The 26765-nt window shown below is 43.3% G+C and overlaps 2 protein-coding genes across 2 annotated transcripts in view; both read right to left on the minus strand.

Annotated features, from left to right (window-relative positions):
* LOC139367070 (potassium voltage-gated channel, subfamily H (eag-related), member 2b) overlaps nt 1-11347 on the minus strand; it is a 299775-nt gene extending 288428 nt beyond the window's left edge. Inside the window, exon 1 of the mRNA XM_071105066.1 lies at nt 11272-11347. Within this exon, the coding sequence (XP_070961167.1) occupies nt 11272-11347 (76 nt within the window). The remainder of the gene's footprint in view (nt 1-11271) is intronic.
* Nucleotides 11348-13190: 1843 nt separating this feature from the next.
* The window catches only part of LOC139366823 (SCO-spondin), a 77838-nt gene continuing 64263 nt past the window's right edge, over nt 13191-26765 (minus strand). Inside the window, exons 99-110 of the mRNA XM_071104517.1 lie at nt 25916-26112; nt 25543-25713; nt 25144-25271; nt 24136-24278; nt 21970-22016; nt 20225-20389; nt 19344-19552; nt 18060-18155; nt 16501-16561; nt 15993-16123; nt 15322-15472; nt 13191-13471 (exon numbers count right to left, since the gene is read on the minus strand). Coding sequence (XP_070960618.1) covers nt 13449-13471; nt 15322-15472; nt 15993-16123; nt 16501-16561; nt 18060-18155; nt 19344-19552; nt 20225-20389; nt 21970-22016; nt 24136-24278; nt 25144-25271; nt 25543-25713; nt 25916-26112 — 1522 coding nt within the window. The 3' untranslated portion in view covers nt 13191-13448. The remainder of the gene's footprint in view (nt 13472-15321; nt 15473-15992; nt 16124-16500; nt 16562-18059; nt 18156-19343; nt 19553-20224; nt 20390-21969; nt 22017-24135; nt 24279-25143; nt 25272-25542; nt 25714-25915; nt 26113-26765) is intronic.

A 26765-nucleotide genomic window follows, 5' to 3' on the forward strand; every position in this document is an offset into this window, starting at 1 on the left:
TCCCTCTAAACTTTCAGCTCATACAAGGAGAAGACTGATCAGAGATGCAGCCAAGAGGCCCATGATCACTCTGGATGAACTGCAGAGATCTACAGCTGAGGTGGGAGACTCTGTCCATAGGACAACAATCAGTCGTATATTGCACAAATCTGGCCTTTATGGAAGAGTGGCAAGAAGAAAGCCATTTCTTAAAGATATCCATAAAAAGTGTTGTTTAAAGTTTGCCACAAGCCACCTGGGAGACACACCAAACATGGAAGAAGGTGCTCTGGTCAGATGAAAGCAAAATTGAACTTTTTGGCAACAATGCAAAACGTTATGTTTGGCGTAAAAGCAACACAGCTGAACACACCATCCCCACTGTCAAACATGGTGGTGGCAGCATCATGGTTTGGGCCTGCTTTTCTTCAGCAGGGACAGGGAAGATGGTTAAAATTGATGGGAAGATGGATGAAGCCAAATACAGGACCATTCTGGAAGAAAACCTGATGGAGTCTGCAAAAGACCTGAGACTGGGACGGAGATTTGTCTTCCAACAAGACAATGATCCAAAACATAAAGCAAAATCTACAATGGAATGGTTAAAAAATAAACATATCCATGTGTTAGAATGGCCAAGTCAAAGTCCAGACCTGAATCCAATCGAGAATCTGTGGAAAGAACTGAAAACTGCTATTCACAAATGCTCTCCATCCAACCTCACTGAGCTCGAGCTGTTTTGCAAGGAGGAATGGGAAAAAATATCAGTCTCTCGATGTGCAAAACTGATAGAGACATACCCCAAGCGACTTACAGCTGTAATCGCAGCAAAAGGTGGCGCTACAAAGTATTAACTTAAGGGGGCTGAATAATTTTGCACGCCCAATTTTTCAGTTTTTGATTTGTTAAAAAAGTTTGAAATATCCAATAAATGTCGTTCCACTTCATGATTGTGTCCCACTTGTTGTTGATTCTTCACACAAAAATACAGTTTTATATCTTTATGTTTGAAGCCTGAAATGTGGCAAAAGGTCGCAAAGTTCAAGGGGGCCGAATACTTTCGCAAGGCACTGTATATGGTGAGCTACCGAGTGGCCCCATAATATTGTGGATTACTTCATTCTTCCTGCTGCTGCGGATATGGCTGGGAAAATGCTGGGGGAAAAGGCCAAAAAAACTATACAGACAATGTCTTCATCAAACAACACTGTTTCATGACGCATAAGTGACATGACAGGAGACGTTTTGAAACAATTACTGCTTTGCATACAAGCCAATTAATTATATGTGTAACAGCTGGATGAGTCAACAGATGTGGCGAGCATGGTATACTGTATGTCCGTTACGTTTATGGGGGTCAATTAAGGAAGACATCCTCTTCTGCAAACCACTGGAAACCAGGACAACATGAGAGGATATTTTTTAAGTACTGAACAGCTTTGTGACATCAAATGGACTTTGGTGGTCAAGATGCGTTGGTATCTGTACTGATGGCGCAAAAGCCATGACAGGGAGACATAGTGGAGTGGTAACGCGTGTGCAAGCAGTTGCTCCCGACGCCACTTGGGTACGCTGCAGCATCCACCGAGAGGCTCTTGCTGCCAAGGGAATGCCTGACAGCTTGAAAGATGTTTTGGACACTACAGTGAAAATGGTTAACTTTGTTATTACAGCAAGGCCCCTGAACTCTCGTGTATTTTTTGCATTATGCAATGATACGGGCAGCAACCATGTAATGCTTTTACAACTTACAGAAGTGCGCTGGTTATCAAGGGGCAAAGTATTGACAAGTTTTTTGGAATTGAGAGACTAGCTTAAAGTTTTCTTTACTGACCATAATTTTCACTTGTCTGGCCACTTGCATTATGACGATTTTTTCTTGCCTGAATGATCTGAATCTAGGATTACAGGGACTCTCCCCAACTATATTCAATGTGTGGGACAAAACTGAGGCTATGATTAAAAAGTTGGAGCTCTTCTCTGTCTGCATTAACAAGGACAACACACAGGTCTTTCCATCATTGTATGAATTTTTTGGTGCAAATGAACTCAAGCTTAAGGACAATATCAAATGTTATATAGCGAAGCACCTGAGTGAGCTGGGTGCGCAATTACGCAGGTACTTTCCAGAAACGGACGACACAAACAACTGGATTTGTTATACCTTTCATGCCCTGCCTCCAGTCCACTTACCGATATCTGAACAAGAGAGCCTCATCTAAATTGCAACAAACGGTTCTGTGAAAATGTAATTTAATCAGAAGCCACTGCCAGATTTCTGGATAGAGCCGCGCTCAGAGTTTCTTGCCTTGGCAAATCGAGCTGTTATTATTATATTATTATTTGTGCCCTGGTCATATAAGAGCCAGGTTGTGACAAAAACTCACATTCATTCTTATGTTTAATAAATGTATCATGTAGTGTGATGGCAAAAACAACATTTGAGAGTGCGCTGACCCTGGTGCTAGAGGGGGTATGCAGCTGGAGGTTGAATGTTTGAAGGGGTACAGGACTATAAAACGTTTTGGAACCACTGCGGTAGTCCATTCCATTCTTGTGGCGTATTGGTGTCTCTGGTCTTTGGTCTGGATTGCTAACTACCTCTCTCAAAGAGTGCAGTGTACAAAATTAGAACATCTGCTGTCTCATCCACTGCCTGTCAGCAAGGGAGTACCCCAAGGCTTGATCCTAGGCCCCATGCTCTTCTCAATTTACATCAGCAACATAGCTCAGGCAGTAGGAAGCTCTCTCCTCCATTTATTTGCAGGTGATACAGGCTTATACTCAGCTGGCTCCTCCACGGATTTTGTGTTAAACTCTCTACATCAAAGCTTCTTTAGTGTCCAACAAGCCATTAACCTTGTTCTGAACACCTCCAAAACAAAGGTCATGTGGTTTGGCTCTTCCCACCGGTGTGAGTACAACCTCATACAAGTACCTGGGAGTAGGGCTAGATGGTACACTGTCCTCTCAGCACATATCAAAGCTGCAGGGTAAGGTTAAATCTAGACTTAGTTTCCTCTATCGTAATTGCTCCTATTTCACCCCAGCTGCCAAACTAACCCTGAATTAGATGACCATCCTACCCATGCTAGATTATGGAGACATAATTTATAGATCGGCAGGTTAGGGTGCTCTCAAGCGGCTAGATGTTCTTTACCATTCGGCCATCAGATTTGCCACCAATCCTCCTCATAGGACACATCACTGCACTATACTCTTCTGTAAAATGGTAATCACTGTATACCCGTCGCAAGACCCACTGGTTGACGTTTATTTATAAAACCCTCTTAGGCCTCACTCCCCCCTATCTGAGATACCTACTGCAGCCCTCATCCTCCACATACAACACCCGTTCTGCCAGTCACATTCTGTTAAAGGTCCCCAAAGCACACACATCCCTGGGTCACTCCTCTTTTCAGTTCGCTGCAACTAGCGACTGGAACGAGCGGCAACAAACACTCAAACTGGACAGTTTTATCTCCATCTCTTCCTTCAAAGACTCAATCATGGACACTCTTACTGACTGCTTCGCGTGATGTATTGTTGTCTCTACCTTTATGCTCTTTGTGCTGTTGTCTGTGCGCAATAATGTTTGTACCATGTTTTGTGCTGCTACCATGCTGTGCTGTTGCCATGTTGTGTTGCTACCATGTTGTTGTCATGTTGTGTTGCTGCCATGCTGTGTTGTTGTCTTAGGTCTCTCTTTATGTGGTGTGGTGGTGTCTCTCTTGTAAGGATGTGTTTTGTCCTATTATGCTTTATTTTATTTATTTATTTAACCTTTATTTAACTAGGCAAGTCAGTTAAGAACAAATTCTTATTTACAATGACGGCCTACACCGGCCAAACCCGTTCGACGCTGGGCATATTGTGCGAACTATGGAACTCACAATCACAGACAGTTGTGATACAGCCTGGATTAGAACCAGGGTGTCTGTAGTGACACCTGTAGCACTGAGGTGCAGTGCTTTAGACCCCTTTATTATTTTCAATTTTTTTTAATCCCACCCCTTGTCCCCGCATGAGGCCTTTTGCCATTTGGTAGGCCGTAATTGTAAATAATAATTTGTTCTTAACTGACTTGCCTAGTTAAATAAAGTTTCAAATTTAAAAAATCTATTAAAAAAAATCACTATTCATTCAGGATTATCCGTAATCATGGTAGCATCCACATGAATGTTTATTTACAATACAAAGTGACTCCAAAATGACACAATACATTATTTACCAGTCGTATAATCTGAAAAAATAAGAAGAACATTTTTTAATGCATTCCAAAAAATGTGTAGTCACATGCTTGATGTAGTCATTGCGTGCTATGAATATGTTACCAAATAGCTAACTTTTTACTACCTTAATACACATATTGCCCTTTATTTTGAAATAACCCAAATGGAATTATGTAATAACCATAAAAGTGTTAAACAAATCCAAATATTTGAGATTCTTCAAATAGCCACCCGTTGCCTTGATGACAGCTTAGCACTCTCTTGGAATTCACTCAACCAGCTCCAATTTGCTTATTGCCCTAATAGGTCCACTGACGATGCAATCGCCATCACACTGCCCTATCCCATCTGGACATGAGGAATACCTATGTAAGAATGCTGTTCATTGACTACAGCTCAGCATTTAACACCATAGTACCCTCGAAACTTGTCATTAAGCTCAAGACCCTGGGTCTCAACCCCGCCCTGTGCAACTGGGTCCTGGACTTTCTGACAGGCCGCCCCCAGGTGGTGAAGTTGGGAAACAACATCTCCACCCTGATCCTCAACACTGGGGCCCCACAAGGGTGTGTGCTCAGCCCCCTCCTGTACTCCCTGTTCACCCATGACTGCGTGGCCTTGCACGTTTCCAACTCAATCATCAAGTTTGCAGACGACACTACAGTGGTAGGCCTGATTAACAACAACAACGACACAGCCTACAGGGAGGAGGTGAGGGCCCTCGGAGTGTGGTGTCAGGAAAATAACCTCTCACTCAACGTCAACAAAATAAAGGAGATTATCGTGGACTTCAGGAAACAGCAGAGGGAGCATCCCTCCATCCACATCGACGGGACATTAGTGGAGAAGGTGGGAAGTGTTATGTTCCTCGGCGTACACATCACGGACAAACTGAAATTGTCCACTCACACAGACAGCGTGGTGGAGAAGGCGCAACAGCGCCTCTTCAACCTCAGAAGGCTGAAGAAATTTGGCTTGTCATCTAAAACACTCACAAACTTTTACAGATGCACAATCGAGAGTATCCTGTCGGGCTGTATCACCGCCTGGTAAGGTAATTGCACCACCCTCAACAGCAAGGCTCTCCAGAGGGTAGTGCGGTCTGCACAACGCATCACCGGCGGCAAACTACCTGCACTCCAGGACACCTACAGCACCCTCCAGGACACCTACAGTCACAGGAAGGCCAAAAAGATCATCAAGGACAACAACCACCCAAGCCATTGCCTGTTCACCCCGCCACCATCCAGAAGGCGAGGTCAGTACAGGTGCATCAAAGCGGGGACCGAGGGACTGAAAAACAGCTCCTATGTCAAGGCCATCAGACTGTTAAACAGCCATCACTAACATAGAGAAGTTGCTGCCAACATACAGACTAAAATCTCTGGCCACTTAAATAAACTGACATAATAAAGGTATCACTAGTCACTTTAAATAACGCCACTTTTAATAATGTTTACATGTCCTACATTACTCATCTCATGTATATACTCTATTCTACACCATCTACTGCATCTGCCTATGCCATCGCTCCTCCATATATTTATATGTACATGTTCTTATTCATCCCTTTGCATTTGTGTGTGTTTGTGTGTATAAGGTAGTTGTTGTGAATTTGTTAGATTACTTGTTAGATTTTACTGCATAGTCGGGACTAGAAGCACATGTCACACCCTGGTCTTAGTATTTTGTGTTTTCTTTATTATTTTGTTCAGGCCAGGGTGTGACATTTATATTTATGTGGTGTGTTTTGTCTTGGGGTTTTTGTACGTCATGGGATTGTGGTTAGTGGGGTTGTCTAGAATAGTCTATGGCTGCCTGGAGTGGTTCTCAATCAGAGGCAGGTGTTTATCGTTGTCTCTGATTGGGAACCATATTTAGGCAGCCATATTCTTTGAGTGTTTTGTGTGTGATTGTTCCTGTCTCAGTGTTTGTTTGCACCAGATAAGGCTGTTTAGGTTTTCACGGTTATTGTTTTGTATTGTTCATGTTTATCTTTTATTGAGCATGTATCGAAATAACCACGCTGCATTTTGGTTCTCTCTCTCTCTCTCTCTCGACAAGAAAACCGTAACAGCATTTTGCTACACTCGCATTTACATCTGCTGTTTGTATGTGACCAATAAAATTTGATTTGATTTTTGATTTTGACCTGGAATGCTTTTCCAACAGCTTTGAAGGAGTTCCCACATATGCTGAGCACTTGTTGGCTGTTTTTCCATCACTCTTTTAAGAAGGCACACCTGTTAATTGAAATGCATTCCAGGTCACTACCTCATCAAGCTGCTTGAGAGAATGCCAAGAGTGCGCAAAGCTGTAAAGGGTGGCTACTTTGAAGAATAATCTAAAATCTAAAATATATCTTGATTTGTTTAACATTTTTTGGGTTACTACATGATTCCATATGTATTATTTAATAGTTTTGATGTCTTCAATATTATTCTACAATGTACAAATAAAGAATAACCCTTGAATGAGTAGGTGTAAGTTTGACCGGTAGTGTAAGTGAATTTCCCCCAATACTGTTGGTCCCCTAAAATGGGGGGACAATATAAAAAAAGAAGTGCTGTAATTTCTAAATGGTTCATTTGATATGGGATCCTGAGTGGCTCAGCGGTCTAAGGCACTGCATCTCAGTGCAAGAAGGGTCACTACAGTTCCTGGTTTGAGTACAGGCTGTATCACATCCGGCTGTGATAGGTAGTCCTATAGGGCAGCCATCCAGGTTTGACCGGGGTAGGCCGTCATTGTAAATAAGATTTTGTTCTTAACTGACTTGCCTAGTTAAAGGTTAAATTTTACAAAATGTTTTGTACACTCAGCGTAAAAGAACGCATAGCGGTGGTAATCCATAACATAATAAGACAAACTGAAATCAAAACCTCATGCTTTGCTTTGCCTGAGAAAACTGTGTGAAACCAATTCATAATAGCACAGACATACTTAAGGAGAGAAGTACTAACAATAACAATAATAACAATAATAATGACCAAGATAATGTTAAGATAATGTTAAGCTTTAGGAACATGCAGCAGCTCCTTGAGGTGCCTAGGGATCATTCGTTTTTCAGTAATCTAGTGAGTTATCCAAGCCTAGCAACTATTGGCATGGAACACTGTCAATGCACCATAGGAAGAAAACGTCAATGAATCCCCTTTAGCAGGCTCCAGTCGTGTGCAAACAGACTGAGAATATTACTATGCGCTTAACTGGAATTAGACATAGGCTACTGTAATACAAAAGGCTATTCATCCTTTTGTAAGGTTCAAGGGCAACTGTAAATTTAGAAAGTGTTCCCTATGATAAAATCCTGCTTATTGGTCTATTCTCTGCACGCGATTTGTCCTTTTCAGTCAAGTGTATGAGGAGGAGGACACTATGTAGGAGCACCAAGAAAAGAGGCATACAAGGCTAGGTGGTTTGTGGCTGAGTGGACAACACCATCAGACTGCTCTTGCTGAGGCCAGAGGTGCTAGATGCTGATTGCTGATTCCTGTTCACTTTTTACTCCTCTGACTCACATCCGATTTGTATTCAAATTCTCTCTCACTCTCTCTACCCTGATTAAAGTGAATTTCCCTAAGGCAGTGCTGTGGTGACTGTTCGTGACACCAGTGTTTACCACCTCTCTATCAGCCATGCTTGGGAAGCAAGTCAATTTAGAAATGGATAAACTTGGCAATTTGCATCAAAGATAGCACAGCAGGCCATTGAGGTCCATTAAAGCTTGCCAAAACTTTGCAAAACTGAAATAAAGACATCAAGGGTCAGAAAGCTCATGGCTCCAAACAGGTTACATGTTTACTTTTTAAATTAAACAGTCAACTATTAAATTAGCAAAATGCAGAAATTACTCTGCCATTTCCTGGTTGCTAAAATTGTAATAGTTTGTCAAAATGTCAGTTTATGTGACAAAACAAGCAAGTTAGTATTTGGAATCATTGTACCATCTAAACTGTCATGAAATATATTTTCAATAACCAAAAATATTGTATTTTCATCTGTTTGAACCTGGTGTACAAAACCGGAAGTACGAGACACAAAAACAACATTTAAGAACAGTAAGCATAGAAATAGCGCACATAGAACAGATCTACCACTTCTTAGACTTGCTTTCATACGTATAAAAAAGTCATACCGTAAAAAAAATCAGCTGTAATGGAAACAGGAAGTTTCGTTACAATTTTATAAATGCAGACAGATCATTTGTTTGTATCTGTAAAATTAATTATGCAAGAAATGGTGGTGGAAACGTCTTTATGTGTAAACATTTATATAATAACCATCATATCGAAGTAAACTTCGATGATATGGTGTGTGGTCCTCCCTCTACGACTCAGGAAGGCATGCAGTTTACTAGGCTACAGATGAAATAACTTATGATGTGTCATGTGTCTTCCCCCCTTTTTCCTTTCTCTACCCTACTGAGGTTACATTTAAAAAACCTTTGGTTAACATAGAGATTCTGGGAACATTAGTAGGTGGGGGAAATGAACTATATTCTGGTAATACGAACAATTGAACATATGCAGTGGTACTTAATGAATACGATGTCAGTTCTGTTGTCATCTGAGACATTCTCATCAATGATAAGATGACATAAACTCTACAGTGGAAAGTCTACACATTAGAGTTATCGGATTCACATGGAATTGTTGTTCAATTTAAATTATTTGTGATGGGATGAAATGTGATTTTAGCTTCTAAAATGAGAGATTTGGGTTTTCATAAGGTTAGGGCTCTGCTCAATCAGTGGCCCGCCTCTGTGAAGGGACATGGGCTATAGAAATTTTCATACACGCCCTCTTCTCCCTTCCTATATAAAGCCATGACGACAACATAACTTCCTGTTCCGAGGATATGGGGACGACGGTCCGATGTCAGAATGGTTCAGATAATAACTACAGAACGAAGCCAACATCAGCATGAGCTTTGGTTGCGAATGGTATGAACTTTTGAACTCTTATTCACTACAGAAGTGATATCTCCTAGCATTTGAGTTAGCAACAGCAGCTGCAAACGAAGGTTAGAAAGGAACAGACAGAGTATCCCGTCTGTCACACAACGACGTTACTACAACGTATCCAATTGACCAGCAGAGACATTCTTCAAAGGACAAAGGACTCGTTTTGTTCCATCTACCACCAACCTACTGAAGCGCAGCTCAGAGTAAATATTTATTGCATTTTCCTTTTCCAAATGGGCGGTAATTTAGAATGCATAAGATACTGTATTTACAATAGCACAGCTTTTTCCCTTTGTTCCTCAGTCTCCAGCTCTTTCACTCAACCCAGACCCTTTTCCTTTGTGTAACAAGCTGTCATATCTGTTCCGCCCGCTAGGGACGTTTTCCTTTATGACGTAATTTGTAATCAAGTTATGATTAATTGTGTGTATGTGAATTCTGTGTGATTAGTTAGGTATTTAGTAAAATAATTAAACCCGATTTTGTATTGCTGATTCAAATTGTTAGCCAATGTTCTTGCAGATAAAAGACTTTACAACTTTCAGATGAGACTGAATTGAAGTGACTATTGATATCGACTGCTATGGATGTAAAATATTACTAGGTCTTTAAGAGTTTATTCGGAAGAAAACAGCTCTATAAATATTATTTTGTGGTGCCCGGCTCTCTAGTTAATTACATTTACATGACTAGCTCAATCAGGTGATATTAATTACGGAGAAATTATTTTATAGAATAGCATGTCATATCACTTAATCCGGCATAGCCAAAGACACGATAGATGGTTGGTGAAAGTGCACGGTGATATTGATACTCCTTTCCAATAAATATCAAGAGTCTGATTCTGTTGACATGATGATCGATGCTCGACTGCCGTTTGACAAATAAAAATATTCTTATCCATAATAATAATCTCATCATGTAGACTAGCCTACTACCCGCACAGCCTACCCACATTTGCTATTTAACACAACAGTTTTTGTGACAAATGAAAACACGTTGAACTTAAAAAATGTCTTCAGTACATGAAAGCTTAAGCGAAAAAGTACATTTTGTGTGCACTATTCATCACACACTGATTTGTATCCACAACAAGTCTGTTTGGTGGAAACACACCACTGGTGGGAAAGTGCTACATTTTCTTTACGCATATTTTTAAAATATTCCCATAAAAATCTGTCTCCAATTGGATGGAAACCTAGCTAGTGAGAATGACAGATCTATAACTAACATTTCTACATGAATTTTGTCGGGTCACACAAAAAGTTACATATTGCAGCTTTAAAACAATAAAAATGGGCCTTGTTTTGTGAGCACAATTGTTGATCATTAACAGATTCCATTTAATCGTGAGAGACCAAATACTTTCATCTCCGCAGGATTTGAGACTGTGACTGAACTGTATGCACAGTGTGAAAGTGTAAACTCTAGGACTTGGCTATCTCCTGCGTTCAATGTGATTGGTCAGTCGTCTTCTTGGCATTGCTCGATATGTACACACAGTATGCACAGAATTAGAGTTGAATGTACAAAACATCCACAAATATATGTTTATAACATATCATGTCACCTACCCACAGCATAAAAAATGCAAAACAGAAATTTAAGTTGTCAAAATAATTTAGTTTGAAGTGATTGGACTTTGTTTTACAATATGGTAAATTTAATCTATGGTGCTGAGGTGATTATTTTCATTCAATTTTAAACATGTACAGGCAAGCTGTATTTTTCAACATTGTGTTTATTAACTTCACTCAATAATGTCATACCAGCATAATTTGTTATGTTTTCATTTTCAGTCTGCTCTCATAAAAAAGTCCTCATAACATGTGCAAATCCTAAAGCTCCAGAGTGTATGCCTATCACTATTCTCAAGAGAATAAATGACTCAATATTATTTGCATCATATTTGTCCAATATTTGCAAAAGAGCATGACACCTTTTTCTTACCATGCAAAGAAAAATGAATGTGGTAGGCTTATGTTACCGAAGGTTGTCATCCAATTTGTTTAGGCTATGTATTCATAGGCTAATAGGCACGAACTGATTATTGGACTCAAATAATAAAATGCATGCAATAATCAAACCACTTACTTTGACTATCGAATTTCCTAATGATGGTATCGAGGAAAGTATTCTGTGGTGCCACGTGACCCCTTCGGACTGGCATCTTTGCTGAACGCTATCCCACTGGAGTTATTGGACTTTCTGTCGCCGATGCTGACCTCTACGTCGATGAGTCCCGACAAACGGACGACATTCACTGTGTCCTCGTCATAGAATAATAAATACTGTAATCCCCGACCTACGTTTTTGTAACTTCATGAGATGGACCAAGTGGACAGTCCTTTAAGTGAAAAGTAGCGTTCTAGAAATGAGCGTCCACTTTATTTGGGGGGGATCGCGAGACAGTTTCCAGTTTCCAAGGAGAGGAGCCCGTGTTTGTTTACGTCCCTTGAACTGTCAAAAATGATATCCTCTCAGGTGAATTGCAAGACGAGAGGTTACTTCTTGTCATTTGTCATTGCAGACTCTGGGGAGGGGGAGTCGGTCAGCCTGCCAAGGAACCTTGGTTTTGCCATAGTTGCGTCCTTTTTTCTCTCCTCCTGGCCTTATTCTTCCCTGTTTCCGTGCACCCGATGGAAGCAACAGAGAGAAACCAGTAGTCTAGTTGAAGAAAACGTAGGGTAACGTCCGTAATAGTTCGTTGAGATGTGATCGCTCTGGAGGAGAGTGGTCTGTGCGCTCAACATTGATGACTTCTGCTTACCAGTGGTGGCGACTGCGCCTCTTTAACCCTTCGTCGTCGGCAAATAGAACTGTTGAAATATTGGCGGACAATACAAAGAACAACCTCGTCAGCCATTACATATAATCATAATTTTGATAATTATGTGGTCAATAATATAAATATCCTACATTAATTCAGCCCATCTAGCATAGAAGCAGCGCAGGCGAATTAACAAAGGGAAAGAGATGCGACTATTCTGAAGAACTGCCTGCTGTAACTACAGAGAGCTAACAACATCTGGTTTAAAATAGGCTAATACAAACAGCTGCCTCTGTTGTCAAACGGTTAGGTGTCTGTGACAGTCCACACAGGTGCAGCTGCATTTACATTCACAGGTGTAGGCTAACCCACATGACATCAATGCGTGGGCTAAGGTTTTAACCGAACTGGCACACACACTACAGTCGTTATTCATTGTGAGGCTGTGAGTCTCATTCCACATTAAAGGTGAAATTGCAATCGAAAATCCAATGCGTTGACTCACCTCTTTGACAAAATGCGCTTTTTTGAGACTGTGCGCTTTGTTCATTTCATGGAAGGATGCTGGGGCTTCACCCTCAATTGTCTCATAATGAGGAGGCTTCAGACCAGCAGACACGTCACTGCCTATGCAGGAGCACTGGATGTGGGGTTCCCCTTTCGTCACAAGTGCGAGAAAGACAAAGGGCGCGCTCCGCGTGCAGCATGCATGTTGCTAGTACTGTCTGATCCACTTTGATGTTATTTTACAGCATGAAGCTCAACTCTCCCAACCGATACACAGTATCCTCTTAACTAAATACAACAAGAAACACACAATAACACATGCTGTCCTGATAGACTTTAATGTTTTTTTTTATTATTAAGGCGGTAATGTGAAGTGGAGGGGGATCAATAGCGCTCCGCGGGGCTGCAAGCTTCCTCCCTCTCGTTCCAACTCCCTTATTTAGTCAGGAGAGAGGACACAGTCACGCGGTAGTCTCGTTCGTGTAAGCGTCCCCCAGTGAGCTCTTCCAGCCTGCCTTCCGTTGTGAAACGCTTTCTCTCTCTCTCTCTCTTTCTCTCTGAGACCTCTTGTTTAAATATTACACGCCAATCTTTACAGAGACATGCAAAGGATATGTGCATATATTTACCAAATCTACTGGTATAGATGTCACATTCAGCAGCAAACATAATATTACATCATCTTTAAATATATATATATATATATATTTTACAGAATAATACATTGAAACAGAAATGTTTTAATAAAAACCACTAGTGATTTATTAGAAAAGTAGCAAAACACTGTACAGTGTAAAGGATCTGAGAGTTTCAGAAGGCACTCTATGATTGTTGATACAGTGTAAAGGATTTGAGAGTTTCAGGAGGCACTCTATGATAGTTGATCCAGTCATATAATGACTATGGACCACAGGAAATCAGGACACCTGGTCTGTCCACCCGTCTGTCTGTCTGTCCCTCTGCATACACACACACTAGGCCTATACACACACACTCAGCGTCTGGACAGATCTCCCCCTGTGTATGAAAAGAATGCAAACACACCCATGAAATAAGAGGTATTGAAGATAATTGCTTTGTAATAACAATGCCAAATTATCATATATCGTGCTTCTACATCTGCATTGCTTGCTATTTGGTGTTTTAGGCTGGGTTTCTGTATTGCATTTTGTGACATCGGCAGATGTAAAATGGTCCCGCCTCTCCCATAAAAAAGTCCCGCCTCTCCCATCTCCTCGTTGGTTTTTAGGAGCATATACCCACGTGGGTAATTGAAAGATGGACTGAGGTCCACAATCCAGTCCAGTTGGTGGTGATAATGCACCTTAAAGTGTGTTGTCAATCGCCATATAAAGTCCAAAGAAGAAGAAGACGAAGCCTGAGGGAGGAGAGATTACCGGAAACAAACTCGGTTTACCTTTTTATCTGTAGATTAATTTTCGGAGTAGAGGACCTTGTGTATTTCAGGTAAAATAACAACCCAATGTCAATATCCCAGAACAAATTACCTAGCTAGCTGGCTAATTTTCCATAAATGTTTAATGCTTTTCGATCTGTCCCTAAATCATTATAGTTGGTTCAGAGTTCGTTTTGATATTTCAACCTACATGTCCTGATCGTGTCTGGTGTGGGTGGACAAAATAAACATGCGCGCGATGCAGTGAAGTCAGCACGTAAGGCACTGCATCGCAGTGCTTGTGGCTTCACTACAGTTCCGGGTTCGATCCCGGGTTGTGTCGCAGCCGGCCGCAACAGGGAGACCCATGAGGCGACACACAATTGGCCCAGCATCGTCTAGGTTAGGGGAGGGTTTGGCCGGCCGGGATATCCTTGTCCCATCTAGCTCTAGCGACTATTATGGCGGGCCTGGAGCATGCACGCTGACACAGTGTTTCCTCCGACACATTGGTGCGGCTGGCTTCCGGGTTCAGACAGCAGTGTGTCAAGAAGCGGTGTGGCTTGGCAGGGTCGGGTTTCGGAGGACGCATGGCTCTCGACCTTCGCCTCTCCCGAGTCTGTACGGGAGTTGCAGCAATGGAACAAGACTGTAACTACCAATTGGATACCATGAAATTGGGGAGAAAAAGGGGTAGGGTGAAATGTAGTCTTCACTGAGAATGTATTATATACATTATTTTATTACACATGTTAAACATGGAATTGCCCAATAAAAAAATCTGTCAGCAGGCAATGCCATCCCAACTATATTATTGAAGAATCTGAGCGCTGTAAATTGCCTTGTGATATAAATATCAAATTAGCTAATGCAATCAGCCAGGTTGATTATGGATTACTACAATATTTGGTTGTTGTAACTGGGGTCCTGATTGAATTATGCATGTTGGGAAACGTAAACATACAGTACGTTCAGCGTGGGGATGCAGTCATCATGGCGTTTAAAGTGCATTAACAGAGAATGACAAAGAGCGGAAGAGACAGCGAGGGACAGTGGGACTGCAACTGGGTGTGAGTGACAGAGAGAGTGGCCATGACGGTTGGGCGTGATGGACTGATAGACAGCATGACTAACAGCATGGGCGCTGGCAGGAAGTGGGTGGGTGGGAGAGAGTGTGTGTGTGGAGGGCTGTTTGTGTGTGTGTGTGTGTGTGTGTGTGTGTGTGTGTGTGTGTGTGTGTGTGTGTGTGCGTGTGTGTATGTGTGTGTGTATGTGTGTGTGTGTGAGTGAGTGTGTGTTTGTTTGCACATGTATGTTCGTTTGTGTGTGCACATCAGCTTGTGTGTCTGTGCGTGTCTGGTCATGTACTGTAGGCTATGCATTTGTCTGTCGGTGTGGGGGAGGTTTAAAGAGGCTACTGATGAGGTGATAAGCAGGGGTCAATGTTTGCGTCAGAGTGTACTCTACCCACCTTGGCAGCTGGTGCACTCACAGCTGTGTATGACAGGCAGGACGACGGGCTCACTCTCCCCACTGTCGCACAGGAGGCTAAGGAAGCGCACGGGGCTCTCAGGGTCCAACCGGTAGCTGCAGCAGTCACATAGCGACTGGAGGTAAGGCTCCTGAGAGAGGGAAGGAGGGGAAAAGGAGGAGAAAGAGAGGGACAGAGAGGTAGAGAAAGGAAGGGTGCGCACGCGTGAGAGAGGTGGGAGTTCGATTCTGAAACTGACACCAATCAACAGCTATTTCGCTACCATGGTAACGGAAGGTAGTGAAACATTTCGCAGAGATCATGTTTGTTTTTACTTGCTCACATTTTCACAGTGATGCCATTACATTATTTTTCTACGACGGGAGTTTAAGAGTAAAACAAAAAATCACTGGGATGATTGGTCTAGGATCTCTCTGTTCTGGATGAAGTGGCAATACCTCTACATTCAACTGGTGAAGAAAAACACACAAATGGGGACTATTGCAACATTACAGAAAATTCCCATAGAAATGTATTGTAGAATAGACATGGTTCTTCTCTGTCTTACAGGATAGGGAATCAGGTCCACTCTACATATTACATTTCTGTCTGCAACACTGCATCCCAGCCCAGTGCATAAGAGTGGGTGAAAGCCGGCAACATCAGCAAACCTCCAAAATGACGTCAATTTTGGACAAACAGCGCCCTCTACAGTAGCTGACTTCCACGTTGTCAAGACGACAGTCTCCCTTAGTGATGTTCCTGACCTCCGTGTAACGGCGACACTCCGCTACGGGCTCCCCTGGTAAGATGAGAGGAGGAAATAGGACAGGGCAGGGAGATAAAAGGAGAGAGAGAGATTAAGAGGAGCGGTGGAGGAAGAGGATAATGATGTGGGCAGCATGGGGAGTTGAGAAAATAAAAGAGGGTTTTGTTTTGAGTTAATGAATGAGAGAGCGAGCTCTAGACAGAGAGAGAGAGAGAGAGAGCTCCAAAGGCACATTGACTTTCAATGCCCCCTCACCAACTGTGCCATTATACAACATTGAAAGAGATAAATGCTGTCTTATTGTACATGCCTTGTGGGCAATTTAGGACCTAAAGCACTATGTTTCACACTAAATATTTGTATAAATACAGGAAGAGAAGGACTAAGCATTGTTTATGTTGAACTCTTACCAGGGAACTCCTTCCTGCAAACTGGGCAGCAGCTGCCTGGTTCCTCCACTTTCACTTCCCCCTGATATAAGAGGATAGGAGAGGAGGAGAGGAGAGGGGAGAAGAGAATGGATGGGAGGAAAGGAGAGGACGAAAGGGGATGGGAGGAGAGGAGAGGGCCAAGGGCAGACAAGAGGGTAGGAAAAGGAGAAAAGACTTGTCACTGTCTTAGCTTACTAATTGAGTCCCCATCATGTCTCGCTCTGAGAATAGAATAAAGCTGTTCCAGGAATAAATCATCATCTTCCAGGAGAGGTCTGCTGACAGGAGCAAGTGCATCAACACGCCCCCCACAATGCACTGCTCCAGGCCTGCCCCGGCCCCAGGGAGGCTGAACTTGAGCTCTGCCACTTAAAGGGGAGGTAAGTGGGAGCCTTGGTTATTTAAAGTGGAGGTAAGTGTGATCCCCAGTTATTTAAAGGAAAACTCCACCCTTTTGGTACTTGTTTCATTAGTCCATTGATATAGTCCCAAAATGTTTTACATGTCAGTGAGTATCGAAGACATATAACTTTCAAAATACAGGAATACAGCTGGTATGATGCATTTTGCATCATATGATGCTGCGTTTTGCAGTTATATACAGTATCTTGAAAACTTGATCGCTGACGTGAAAAACATTTAGGGACTACAGTATATCAACAATGGACTAATGAAACCAAAACCAAAAGATAGCTTTTGGGTGGAGTTTTCTTGTAAAGGGTAGATGCAGGTCCGATAGATGCACCCATTTTGTTTAATTTTCCTTGCCCAAGCTCACATCACAACTTTGCCGGTGTCGTAAAGGGGCAAACTGACAATATCACTATTATTGCCCTTTGTGCTTTTGTGAATTGTTTGTTAGTATTGTTTTATCTTTTATTGTTTGAATTTGTTGTTCATAGATGTTATGTGCCTTGTCTGCCACCAGGTGGCATGTTATGCTTTGTCTTGCACAAAAAAACAACAAAAACATTGAAACAAAGGGGAGGTAAGTGTTATTTTTGTAGTTACTTAAAAAAGGGAGGGGGCAAAATGGAGGGTGAAACCAGTTATTTCAAGGAGAGGTATCTATTGATAGCCAACTAGCGCTAGCCTCTTAATCTGGAGGTGAGGGTGAAACCAGTTATTTCAAGGAGAGGTATCTATTGATAGCCAACTAGCGCTAGCCTCTTAATCTGGAGGTGAGGGTGAAACCAGTTATTTCAAGGAGAGGTATCTATTGATAGCCAACTAGCGCTAGCCTCTTAATCTGGAGGTGAGGGTGAAACCAGTTATTTCAAGGAGAGGTATCTATTGATAGCCAACTAGCGCTAGCCTCTTAATCTGGAGGTGAGGGTGAAACCAGTTATTTAAAGGGCATGAGAACAGTCAACTGAGAAAGGGAAAAATATTGACTACTTTGTTTAAGTACTTTCATATCGATTTAGCTCTGGGCTGTAACTCACACAACCCCCCAAACCTTCTGGCGTTTTCTGTGAATTTCTCCAGCTGTAAGAATAACTGAGATGTCCGTGAAAGTGCTGTTTCTTATCTCTCACCTCTTCACACTGCAGCAGTGGGCATCCTGATTGGCACCACTTCTGCCCGTTCACACAGCGGCACACCAAGCAGCCCTCCTCCCATTCAGAGCTAGCCTGTGAGACACATACACATATGCACGCACACACACAAACACACAAACACGCATAAAAGCATGCATGCATGCACGCACACGCATGCACAAGCACACACACACAGACAATAAATATACTGCATTTGCAGTGGCTATTACAGTGCTATTGCCACTAATGATTGAGGTGGCTGCTTATAACCCAGGTCTACTGTACTGTAGCAGAGAAACCTGAGGTCTATAATGCATCCCAAATGGCACCCTATTCTCTATTTGGTGCACTACTTTATACCAGAGCCATATGAGGACTACACGACATAGGGAATAGGGTGCCATTTGAGGCACACTCCAAGAGAGTTTCTGGGACTATAAGGACAAGAGAAGACACTTCTAGAGCTCTACAAGATCTTCATGGACATTATTCACGACAACTAAAGAGGAAGAGGAGAAACCGACCCCCTGTCATCACATGATTAATCCTTCCTATAATATATTCTCATTAAATATTCCTATTATGCGTCTTTAAAGAGGTGGTTAATTTCTGTAGCACTATAATAGCTTTCAACAGTTCCCTGCGTTATTGATAGTGGGCCATTGTACTTTAATGTGGCCCATGGGACATGTCCGTCATCGTTACTCATCCCTCCACACACACACACACACACACACACACACACACACACACACACACACACACACACACACACACACACACACACACACACACACACACACACACACACACACACACACACACACACACACACACACACAACTCACACAATCCATCATCGTTACTTAGCCCTCCTTTATGTATGAACACACAAAGGCATTGAAAGGAGTGCAGGTAAACAGACATGGAATGGAAGGATGCGAGTGAGAGTCCAATGGAGGAAAGACAATAAGGTACAATCTGCAGTGTAGGAGGGATAGGAGTTTATGTTGGGCCCTTTAGTTGTGTGTGTCTGGTGTGTGTGTGTGTGTGTGTGTGTGTGTGTGTGTGTTTCTGGTGTGTGTGTGTGTGTGTGTGTGTGTGTGTGTGTGTGTGTTCTGGTGTATGTGTGTGTGTCTAGTGTGTGTGTGTGTGTGTGTGTGTCTGGTGTCTGTTTATGTGCATAGGTGCATATAATTGTACTCTTTGATGTAACTTTGTGGGTGTATGTAAGTGTACATAAACATACTAGTTTGTTTGTTTGTCTGTGTGTGTGTGTACCTCTCTCAGCACCCCCTGGTCCTCACACGGGCAGAGTGCGGGGATCACACACAGGCCCTCTGCGTTTCGGTAGAGCCCCTCCTTACACATACACCCCTCGGTGGCACTGCAGTTGAGTGGGGAGGTCAGGTAGATCTCTACACAGCTCCTCTCACACACAGACAGAGCCTCCGATACACTCTTCCTCCATCTCTCTCCATCAGGACAGGCTACAGGGGGAGGGGCAGGGGTAAGTAGTGAGAGTTGTAGGAAGAACAAGAAATAGGAGAGGGGGAGACAGTGACATTGTTTAATTATAGCTCCTACTCACCTGATTCAACAAATCAGCTTAACATCAAGTGGTGTTTGTGCTGCATTAGAATAAATACATGTAACTGCCAAAATAAAGAAAACACTTCAGTAAATGAGGGATACAATGTATATTGAAAGCAGGGGCTTTCACACGGGTGTGGTTCCTGAGTTAATAAATTAACATCCCATTATGCTTAGGGTCATGTCTAAAAATGCCTCGTTGCCCATTATTCTGGCTACCATGGCTAGAAGGATCTCAGTGACTTTGAAAGAGGAGTCTGAAAGGAGAATAGGGGGTTTAAAGTGTGTGTGTGTCTCAGTCACCAGATCTCAACCCAATTGAACACTTATAGGAGAGTTCCAGACACTTGCTGAATCTATGTCAAGGCTTATTGAAGCTGTTCTGGCGGCCCGTGGTGGCCCAACCCCCTATTAAGACACTTTATGTTGGGGTTTCCTTTATTTTGGCAGTTACCTTTATGCGCAACGAATAGGGGTCCCAGAGGACTGGGTTGGAAAACACTGCCCTAGAATGAAATGCAGCCCCAGTCTCTCACTTAGGGCCTACATACTAGACCTCAGACACTCACCACAATCAGGGGCCCTGCATAGTGCCGTACGCTGGGCCGGGCCCTCACACTCTGCCCCCTCGTATTGCTGAGGCTGGAAGACGGTCCGCCTGGAGTTCCGCTGGCCAGAACCACAGCTCACTGAGCACTGACTCCACTCTGACCAACTACCCCACTCACAGTCCACTGGAGACATGCATGGAGGAAGAGAAGCATGTGAAGGAGTGATGGAGGCAGAGAGAGGCATAGAGGAAGAGAAAGTGTGTGAAGGAGTGATGGAGGCAGAGAGAGGCATAGAGGAAGAGAAAGTGTGAAGGAGTGATGGAGGCAGAGAGAGGCATAGAGGAAGAGAAAGTGTGAAGGAGTGATGGAGGCAGAGAGAGGCATAGAGGAAGAGAAAGTGTGAAGGAGTGATGGAGGCAGAGAGAGGCATAGAGGAAGAGAAAGTGTGTGAAGGAGTGATGGAGGCAGAGAGAGGCATAGAGGAAGAGAAAGTGTGTGAAGGAGTGATGGAGGCAGAGAGAGGCATAGAGGAAGAGAAAGTGTGTGAAGGAGTGATGGAGGCAGAGAGAGGCATAGAGGAAGAGAAAGTGTGAAGGAGTGATGGAGGCAGAGAGAGGCATAGAGGAAGAGAAAGTGTGTGAAGGAGTGATGGAGGCAGAGAGAGGCATAGAGGAAGAGAAAGTGTGTGAAGGAGTGATGGAGGCAGAGAGAGGCATAGAGGAAGAGAAAGTGTGTGAAGGAGTGATGGAGGCAGAGAGAGGCATAGAGGAAGAGAAAGTGTGTGAAGGAGTGATGGAGGCAGAGAGAGGCATAGAGGAAGAGAAAGTGTGTGAAGGAGTGATGGAGGCAGAGAGAGGCATAGAGGAAGAGAAAGTGTGTGAAGGAGTGATGGAGGCAGAGAGAGGCATAGAGGAAAAGAAAGTGTGTGAAGGAGTGATGGAGGCAGAGAGAGGCATAGAGGAAGAGACAGTGTGTGAAGGAGTGATGGAGGCAGAGAGAGGCATAGAGGAAGAGAAAGTGTGTGAAGGAGTGATGGAGGCAGAGAGAGGCATAGAGGAAGAGAAAGTGTGTGAAGGAGTGATGGAGGCAGAGAGAGGCATAGAGGAAGAGAAAGTGTGTGAAGGAGTGATGGAGGCAGAGAGAGGCATAGAGGAAGAGAAAGTGTGTGAAGGAGTGATGGAGGCAGAGAGAGGCATAGAGGAAGAGAAAGTGTGTGAAGGAGTGATGGAGGCAGAGAGAGGCATAGAGGAAGAGAAAGTGTGTGAAGGAGTGATGGAGGCAGAGAGAGGCATAGAGGAAGAGAAAGTGTGTGAAGGAGTGATGGAGGCAGAGAGAGGCATAGAGGAAGAGAAAGTGTGTGAAGGAGTGATGGAGGCAGAGAGAGGCATAGAGGAAGAGAAAGTGTGTGAAGGAGTGATGGAGGCAGAGAGAGGCATAGAGGAAGAGAAAGTGTGTGAGAAAGAAAGCAAGAGGAGGGAAAGATATGTTTGGTCTGACACATACTGCCCATTATAAAAGAGGTTCATTTCACAGAGGGATTCGGGCACTGAAATCCTTTGGTGATAGTCGGTAGTTGATAGTCTAGTAGGGGACATATCATTTAATTTGATAATTTTGCTACAGTGGGAAACTACAGAGTTATCATATGCCACATGCTGGCACTTGCTGGCAGAGCAGATTTCTAGTTTCCTACATGCACTGGCTTCTGTATCAGGTCAACACTGTACACAGCTACTTAAACATGGTTGAAGAGCTACACTCACCATTGCATGGGTCCTCAGTACAATTGAATACTCCTCCTTGACAAACACTTAGGAAGAGAGGGAGAAAGGGATTGATAAATACCTTAGGATCCAAAGATGAGAAACTCAAAGAGGCAGTTAATCAAACAATCATGCCTCTCAGTCCCTCAGTCTTTAAGCTGTGTATCAAAACCCTGGGCTGAAAGATTAAATTACTTTACTCATGTCTGAATCTGACAGTCTCTCCATTACATAGTCTCATGTGACAGACATAAATACTGTACATAAATGTAGCTGGCCAGCACGTACGCAAGATCTGGTTTTGGGTGCCAAGACGATCAGTTACATTCCAAAGATGTGCAATACTGTACAGTATATCAGGTCTAGGTACTGTACAGTTGAAGTCGGAAGTTTACATACACTAAGGTTGGAGTCATTTAAACTCATTTTTCAACCACTACACAAATGTCTTGTCAACAAACTATAGTTTTGGCAAGTTGGTTAGGACATCTACTTTGTGCATGACAAGTAATTGTTCCAACAATTGTTTACAGACAGGTAATTTCACTGCATCACAATTCCAGTGGGTCAGAAGTTTACATACACTAATTTGACTGTGCCATTAAACAGCTTGGAAAATTCCAGAAAATTATGTAATGGCTTTAGAAGCTTCTGGTAGGCTAATTGACAACATTTGAGTCAAATGGAGGTGTACATGTGGATGTATTTCAAGGCCTTCAAACTCAGTGCCTCTTTGCTTGACATCATGGGAAAATGAAAAGATATCCGCCAAAACTTCAGAAAACAATTGTAGACCTCCACAAGTCTGGTTCATCCTTGGGAGCAATTTCCAAACGTCTGAAGGTACCACGTTCATCTGTACAAACAATAGTACGCAAGTATAAACACCATGGGACCACGCAGCCGTCATACCACTCAGGAAGGAGACGCGTTCTGTCTCCTAGAGATGAACGTACTTTGGTGCAAATCAATCCCAGAACAACAGTAAAGGACCTTGTGAAGATGCTGGAGGAAACAGGTACAAAAGTATCAATATTCACAGTAAAATGAGTCCTATATCGACATAACCTGAAAGGCCGCTCAGCAAGGAAGAAGCCACTGCTCCAAAACCGCCATAAAAAAGCCAGGCTACTGTTTGCAACTGCACATGGGGACAAAGATCATACTTTTTGGAGAAATGTCCTCTGGTCTGATGAAACAAAAATACAATTGTTTGGCCATAATGACCAGCATAACGTTCGAAGGAAAAAGGGGGATGCTTGCAAGCCGAAGAACACCATCCCAACACCATCCCAACCGTGAAGCACGGGGGTGGCAGCATCATGTTGTGGGGGTGCTTTGCTGCAGGAGGGACTGGTGCACTTCTCAAAATAGATGGCATCATGAGGGACGAAAATTCTGTGGATATATTGAAGCAAAATCTCAATACATCAGTCAGGAAGTTGAAGCTTGTGTGCAAATGGGTCTATCAGTACAATGACCCCAAGCATCCTTCCAAAGTTGTGGCAAAATGGCTTAAAGACAACAAAGGCAAGGTACTGGAGTGGCCATCACAAAGCCCTGACCTCAATTCTATAGAAAATACTGAAAAGCTTGTGTGTGCAAGGAGGCATACAAACCTGACTCAGTTCCACCAGCTCTGTCAGGAGGAATGGGACAAAATCCACCCAACTTATTGTGGGAAGCTTGTGGAAGGCTACCCAAAATGTTTGATCCAAGTTTAACAAATTAAAGGCAATGCTACCAAATACTAATTGAGTGTATGTACACTTCTGACCCACTGGGAATGTGATGAAAGAAATAAAAGCTGAACTAAATCAATCTCTCTACTACTATTCTGACATTTCACATTCTTAAAATAAAGTGGTGATCCTAACTGACCTAAAACAGGTAATTTTTACTAGGATGAAATGTCAGGAATTGTGAAAAACTGAGTTTAAATGTAATTGGCTAAGGTGTGTGTAAACTTCCGACTTCAACTGTATATCTGTCAATCAACCGCTATGTCTTCTTAACACATGTAATAGGCAAGCTACATACAGTATCCCCAATCAAATCTACCAATCATGGAATTGGATTGCATATCTTTACAACCGTTTTGAAGATATACTACAAGCTTTAGTAAGTAACTGTAATAATGAGTAATAATAATGAGGTGTTGACTACCATGTGTTGCACTGGTGTTGTAAGACCGTCCCAGAGGCCACCTCTCCTTCGGGCTCATCCAGGGTCATGTTCAGTGTCCCCGTGAGGGAGTGCGGAGAACAGGGACACGCATCATGAGGGACACATGATCCGTTGTACAGCACCTGCTCAAGGAAGACGATCAGGTGACACATAGATGATGCGTGGTGGTTAGATTAGATTAGTGTCCTTTACAGTCATCTCTTGACCTGGTAACTACATAACATCTTTTCTCATTGTATTGAAATGTGCCTTACTCAGCAATAAGCAGACTGTCACTGTCTGACCATGTCTGAGTGTACTGACCATGTCTGAGTGTACTGACCATGTCTGAGCGTACTGACCATGCCTGAGCGTACTGACCATGCCTGAGTGTACTGACCATGCCTGAGCGTACTGACCATGCCTGAGTGTACTGACCATGACTGAGTGTACTGACCATGCCTGAGCGTACTGACCATGCCTGAGCGTACTGACCATGCCTGAGCGTACTGACCATGCTTGAGCGTACTGACCATGCCTGAGCGTACTGACCATGCCTGAGCGTACTGACCATGCCTGAGCGTACTGACCATGCCTGAGCGTACTGACCATGCCTGAGCGTACTAACCATGCCTGAGTGTACTAACCATGCCTGAGTGTACTAACCATGCCTGAGTGTACTGACCATGCCTGAGTGTACTAACCATGCCTGAGTGTACTGACCATGCCTGAGTGTACTGACCATGCCTGAGCGTACTGACCATGCCTGAGTGTACTGACCATGCCTGAGTGTACTAACCATGCCTGAGTGTACTGACCATGCCTGAGTGTACTGACCATGCCTGAGCGTACTGACCATGCCTGAGTGTACTGACCATGCCTGAGTGTACTGACCATGCCTGAGTGTCCTGACCATGCCTGAACGTACTGACCATGCCTGTGTGTACTGACCATGCCTGAGTGCACTGACCATGCCTGAGTGTACTGACCATATCTGAGTGTACTAACCATGCCTGGGGGACAGGTGCATCCAGGGATACAGGGTCCAGATACACACTGGTTCTCTGGCCAGAGGTCCTCACAGCTGTAGGGGCAGGAGCCAGCACACTGGCTGAACACCTGGCTGGATGGACACTCTGCACAGGGACACATATTTCATGTCAATACACAGGACCAGTACGCTTCAGTTCAGTGCTTCAATGTGTTAATAGTAAGTTATTAAGTGTACCAGGTATGTATGATGATATATGTCTCTACTTTCCACCTGTATAGTTAAAAAATAAAAGCATGCTCAACTTCAAGTTTTTGTGTTACCTGGTGTCATCTGTTTTACCTGGTGTCGTGTGTGTTACCTGGTGTCGTGTGTTACCTGGTGTTGTGTGTGTTACCTGGTGTTGTGTGTGTTACCTGGTAGACAGCTGTTGGTTTGACAGGCAGTATGTTGTTCTAAGGGAGTAGGACACTCCTGTCCCCCGGGCTGGGGCTCCTGTAAGACGGTCTTGATACGCACTGACACCCCTCCACCACACGAGGCGCTGCACTCACTCCAAGATGACCACTCACTCAACACACACCCAGCTGGAAAAAAAAAGAAAATAAAAAAAAAGAAAGAAAGAGAGAGAGAGAAAGAGAGAGAGAACGAGAGAGAGAGAGAGAGAGAATGGTAATTTATTCAACTAGCAAACAGCTCAACTCCAACTTGTTTAAATGTTGACCATCTTCAGGTCATCTGTTTGGGACCAGTCATATTATTTGGTATCATGTGTTGTATGTCACTGACCTGGACAAGGGGGCAGCACACATGTTTCAGTGTGGACCGTCTCAGCACAGGGTGGCCCTCCTTCTGTGTCATTGCAGGGACGTATCCTCATTCTCTGTCCCGTCCCACAGGACTCTGAGCAGGCGCTCCACTGTCCCCAGGGGCCGTAGACTGGACACAGCAGGTCAGTGCAGACCAGGGTGCCATTCTCACACACACTGGAGCACACAGGGACAGAGTAGAGATGGATAGATTGTTAATTAACCTCTAAAAGTCTAAGCCTTTTGGCGGGGGTTCTACTAAGCTAGCATATGGAACTGTTTTAAAATGTTCACACCATGGATCATATAGCTATTTGATTTTGAAGTGTCTATAAAGGAGATATTTGAAAGCTCAGGAAATATTTTAGTCTTTTGGACACAGATTGAACCCCTTTTGTTTTGTTGGCACAAAACTACCTCCATACCTCCATATATTTTTTGAACTGGTACCAGGTTAACTTCAGACGAGTTCCGTGACCCTTGTGGGGGTCGTAGAGCAAAACAGAGAACAGCTGTGTTTTTGTGAGAGTCTCGTCTTTCCACAGAGTGGTCATATTAGGCCAAACCGTTCGGACGCGAGATACGTTTTTGTGAGAAGAACGATTTTCAGGATGTCTCATGGTCTGACAAACACGATGTAGCTTGGCCACTTTCCACCACAGATGCGGAAGGCTAACACAGGCGAATGCGGTGGATTGAGACACAGCCCATGCAAAACAAACTAGATATCTCTAGCTTAAACTGACAGATTTTGATAGGAATATTTTTGCATTATGTTACTTAGATTGATGCACCTGTGCGTCAATAGACTATTAAGGTAGACTAAAACA

This window comes from Oncorhynchus clarkii, chromosome 15 (genome assembly GCF_045791955.1).
Source record: "Oncorhynchus clarkii lewisi isolate Uvic-CL-2024 chromosome 15, UVic_Ocla_1.0, whole genome shotgun sequence".
In the NCBI taxonomy this organism is placed as follows: domain Eukaryota; kingdom Metazoa; phylum Chordata; class Actinopteri; order Salmoniformes; family Salmonidae; genus Oncorhynchus; species Oncorhynchus clarkii.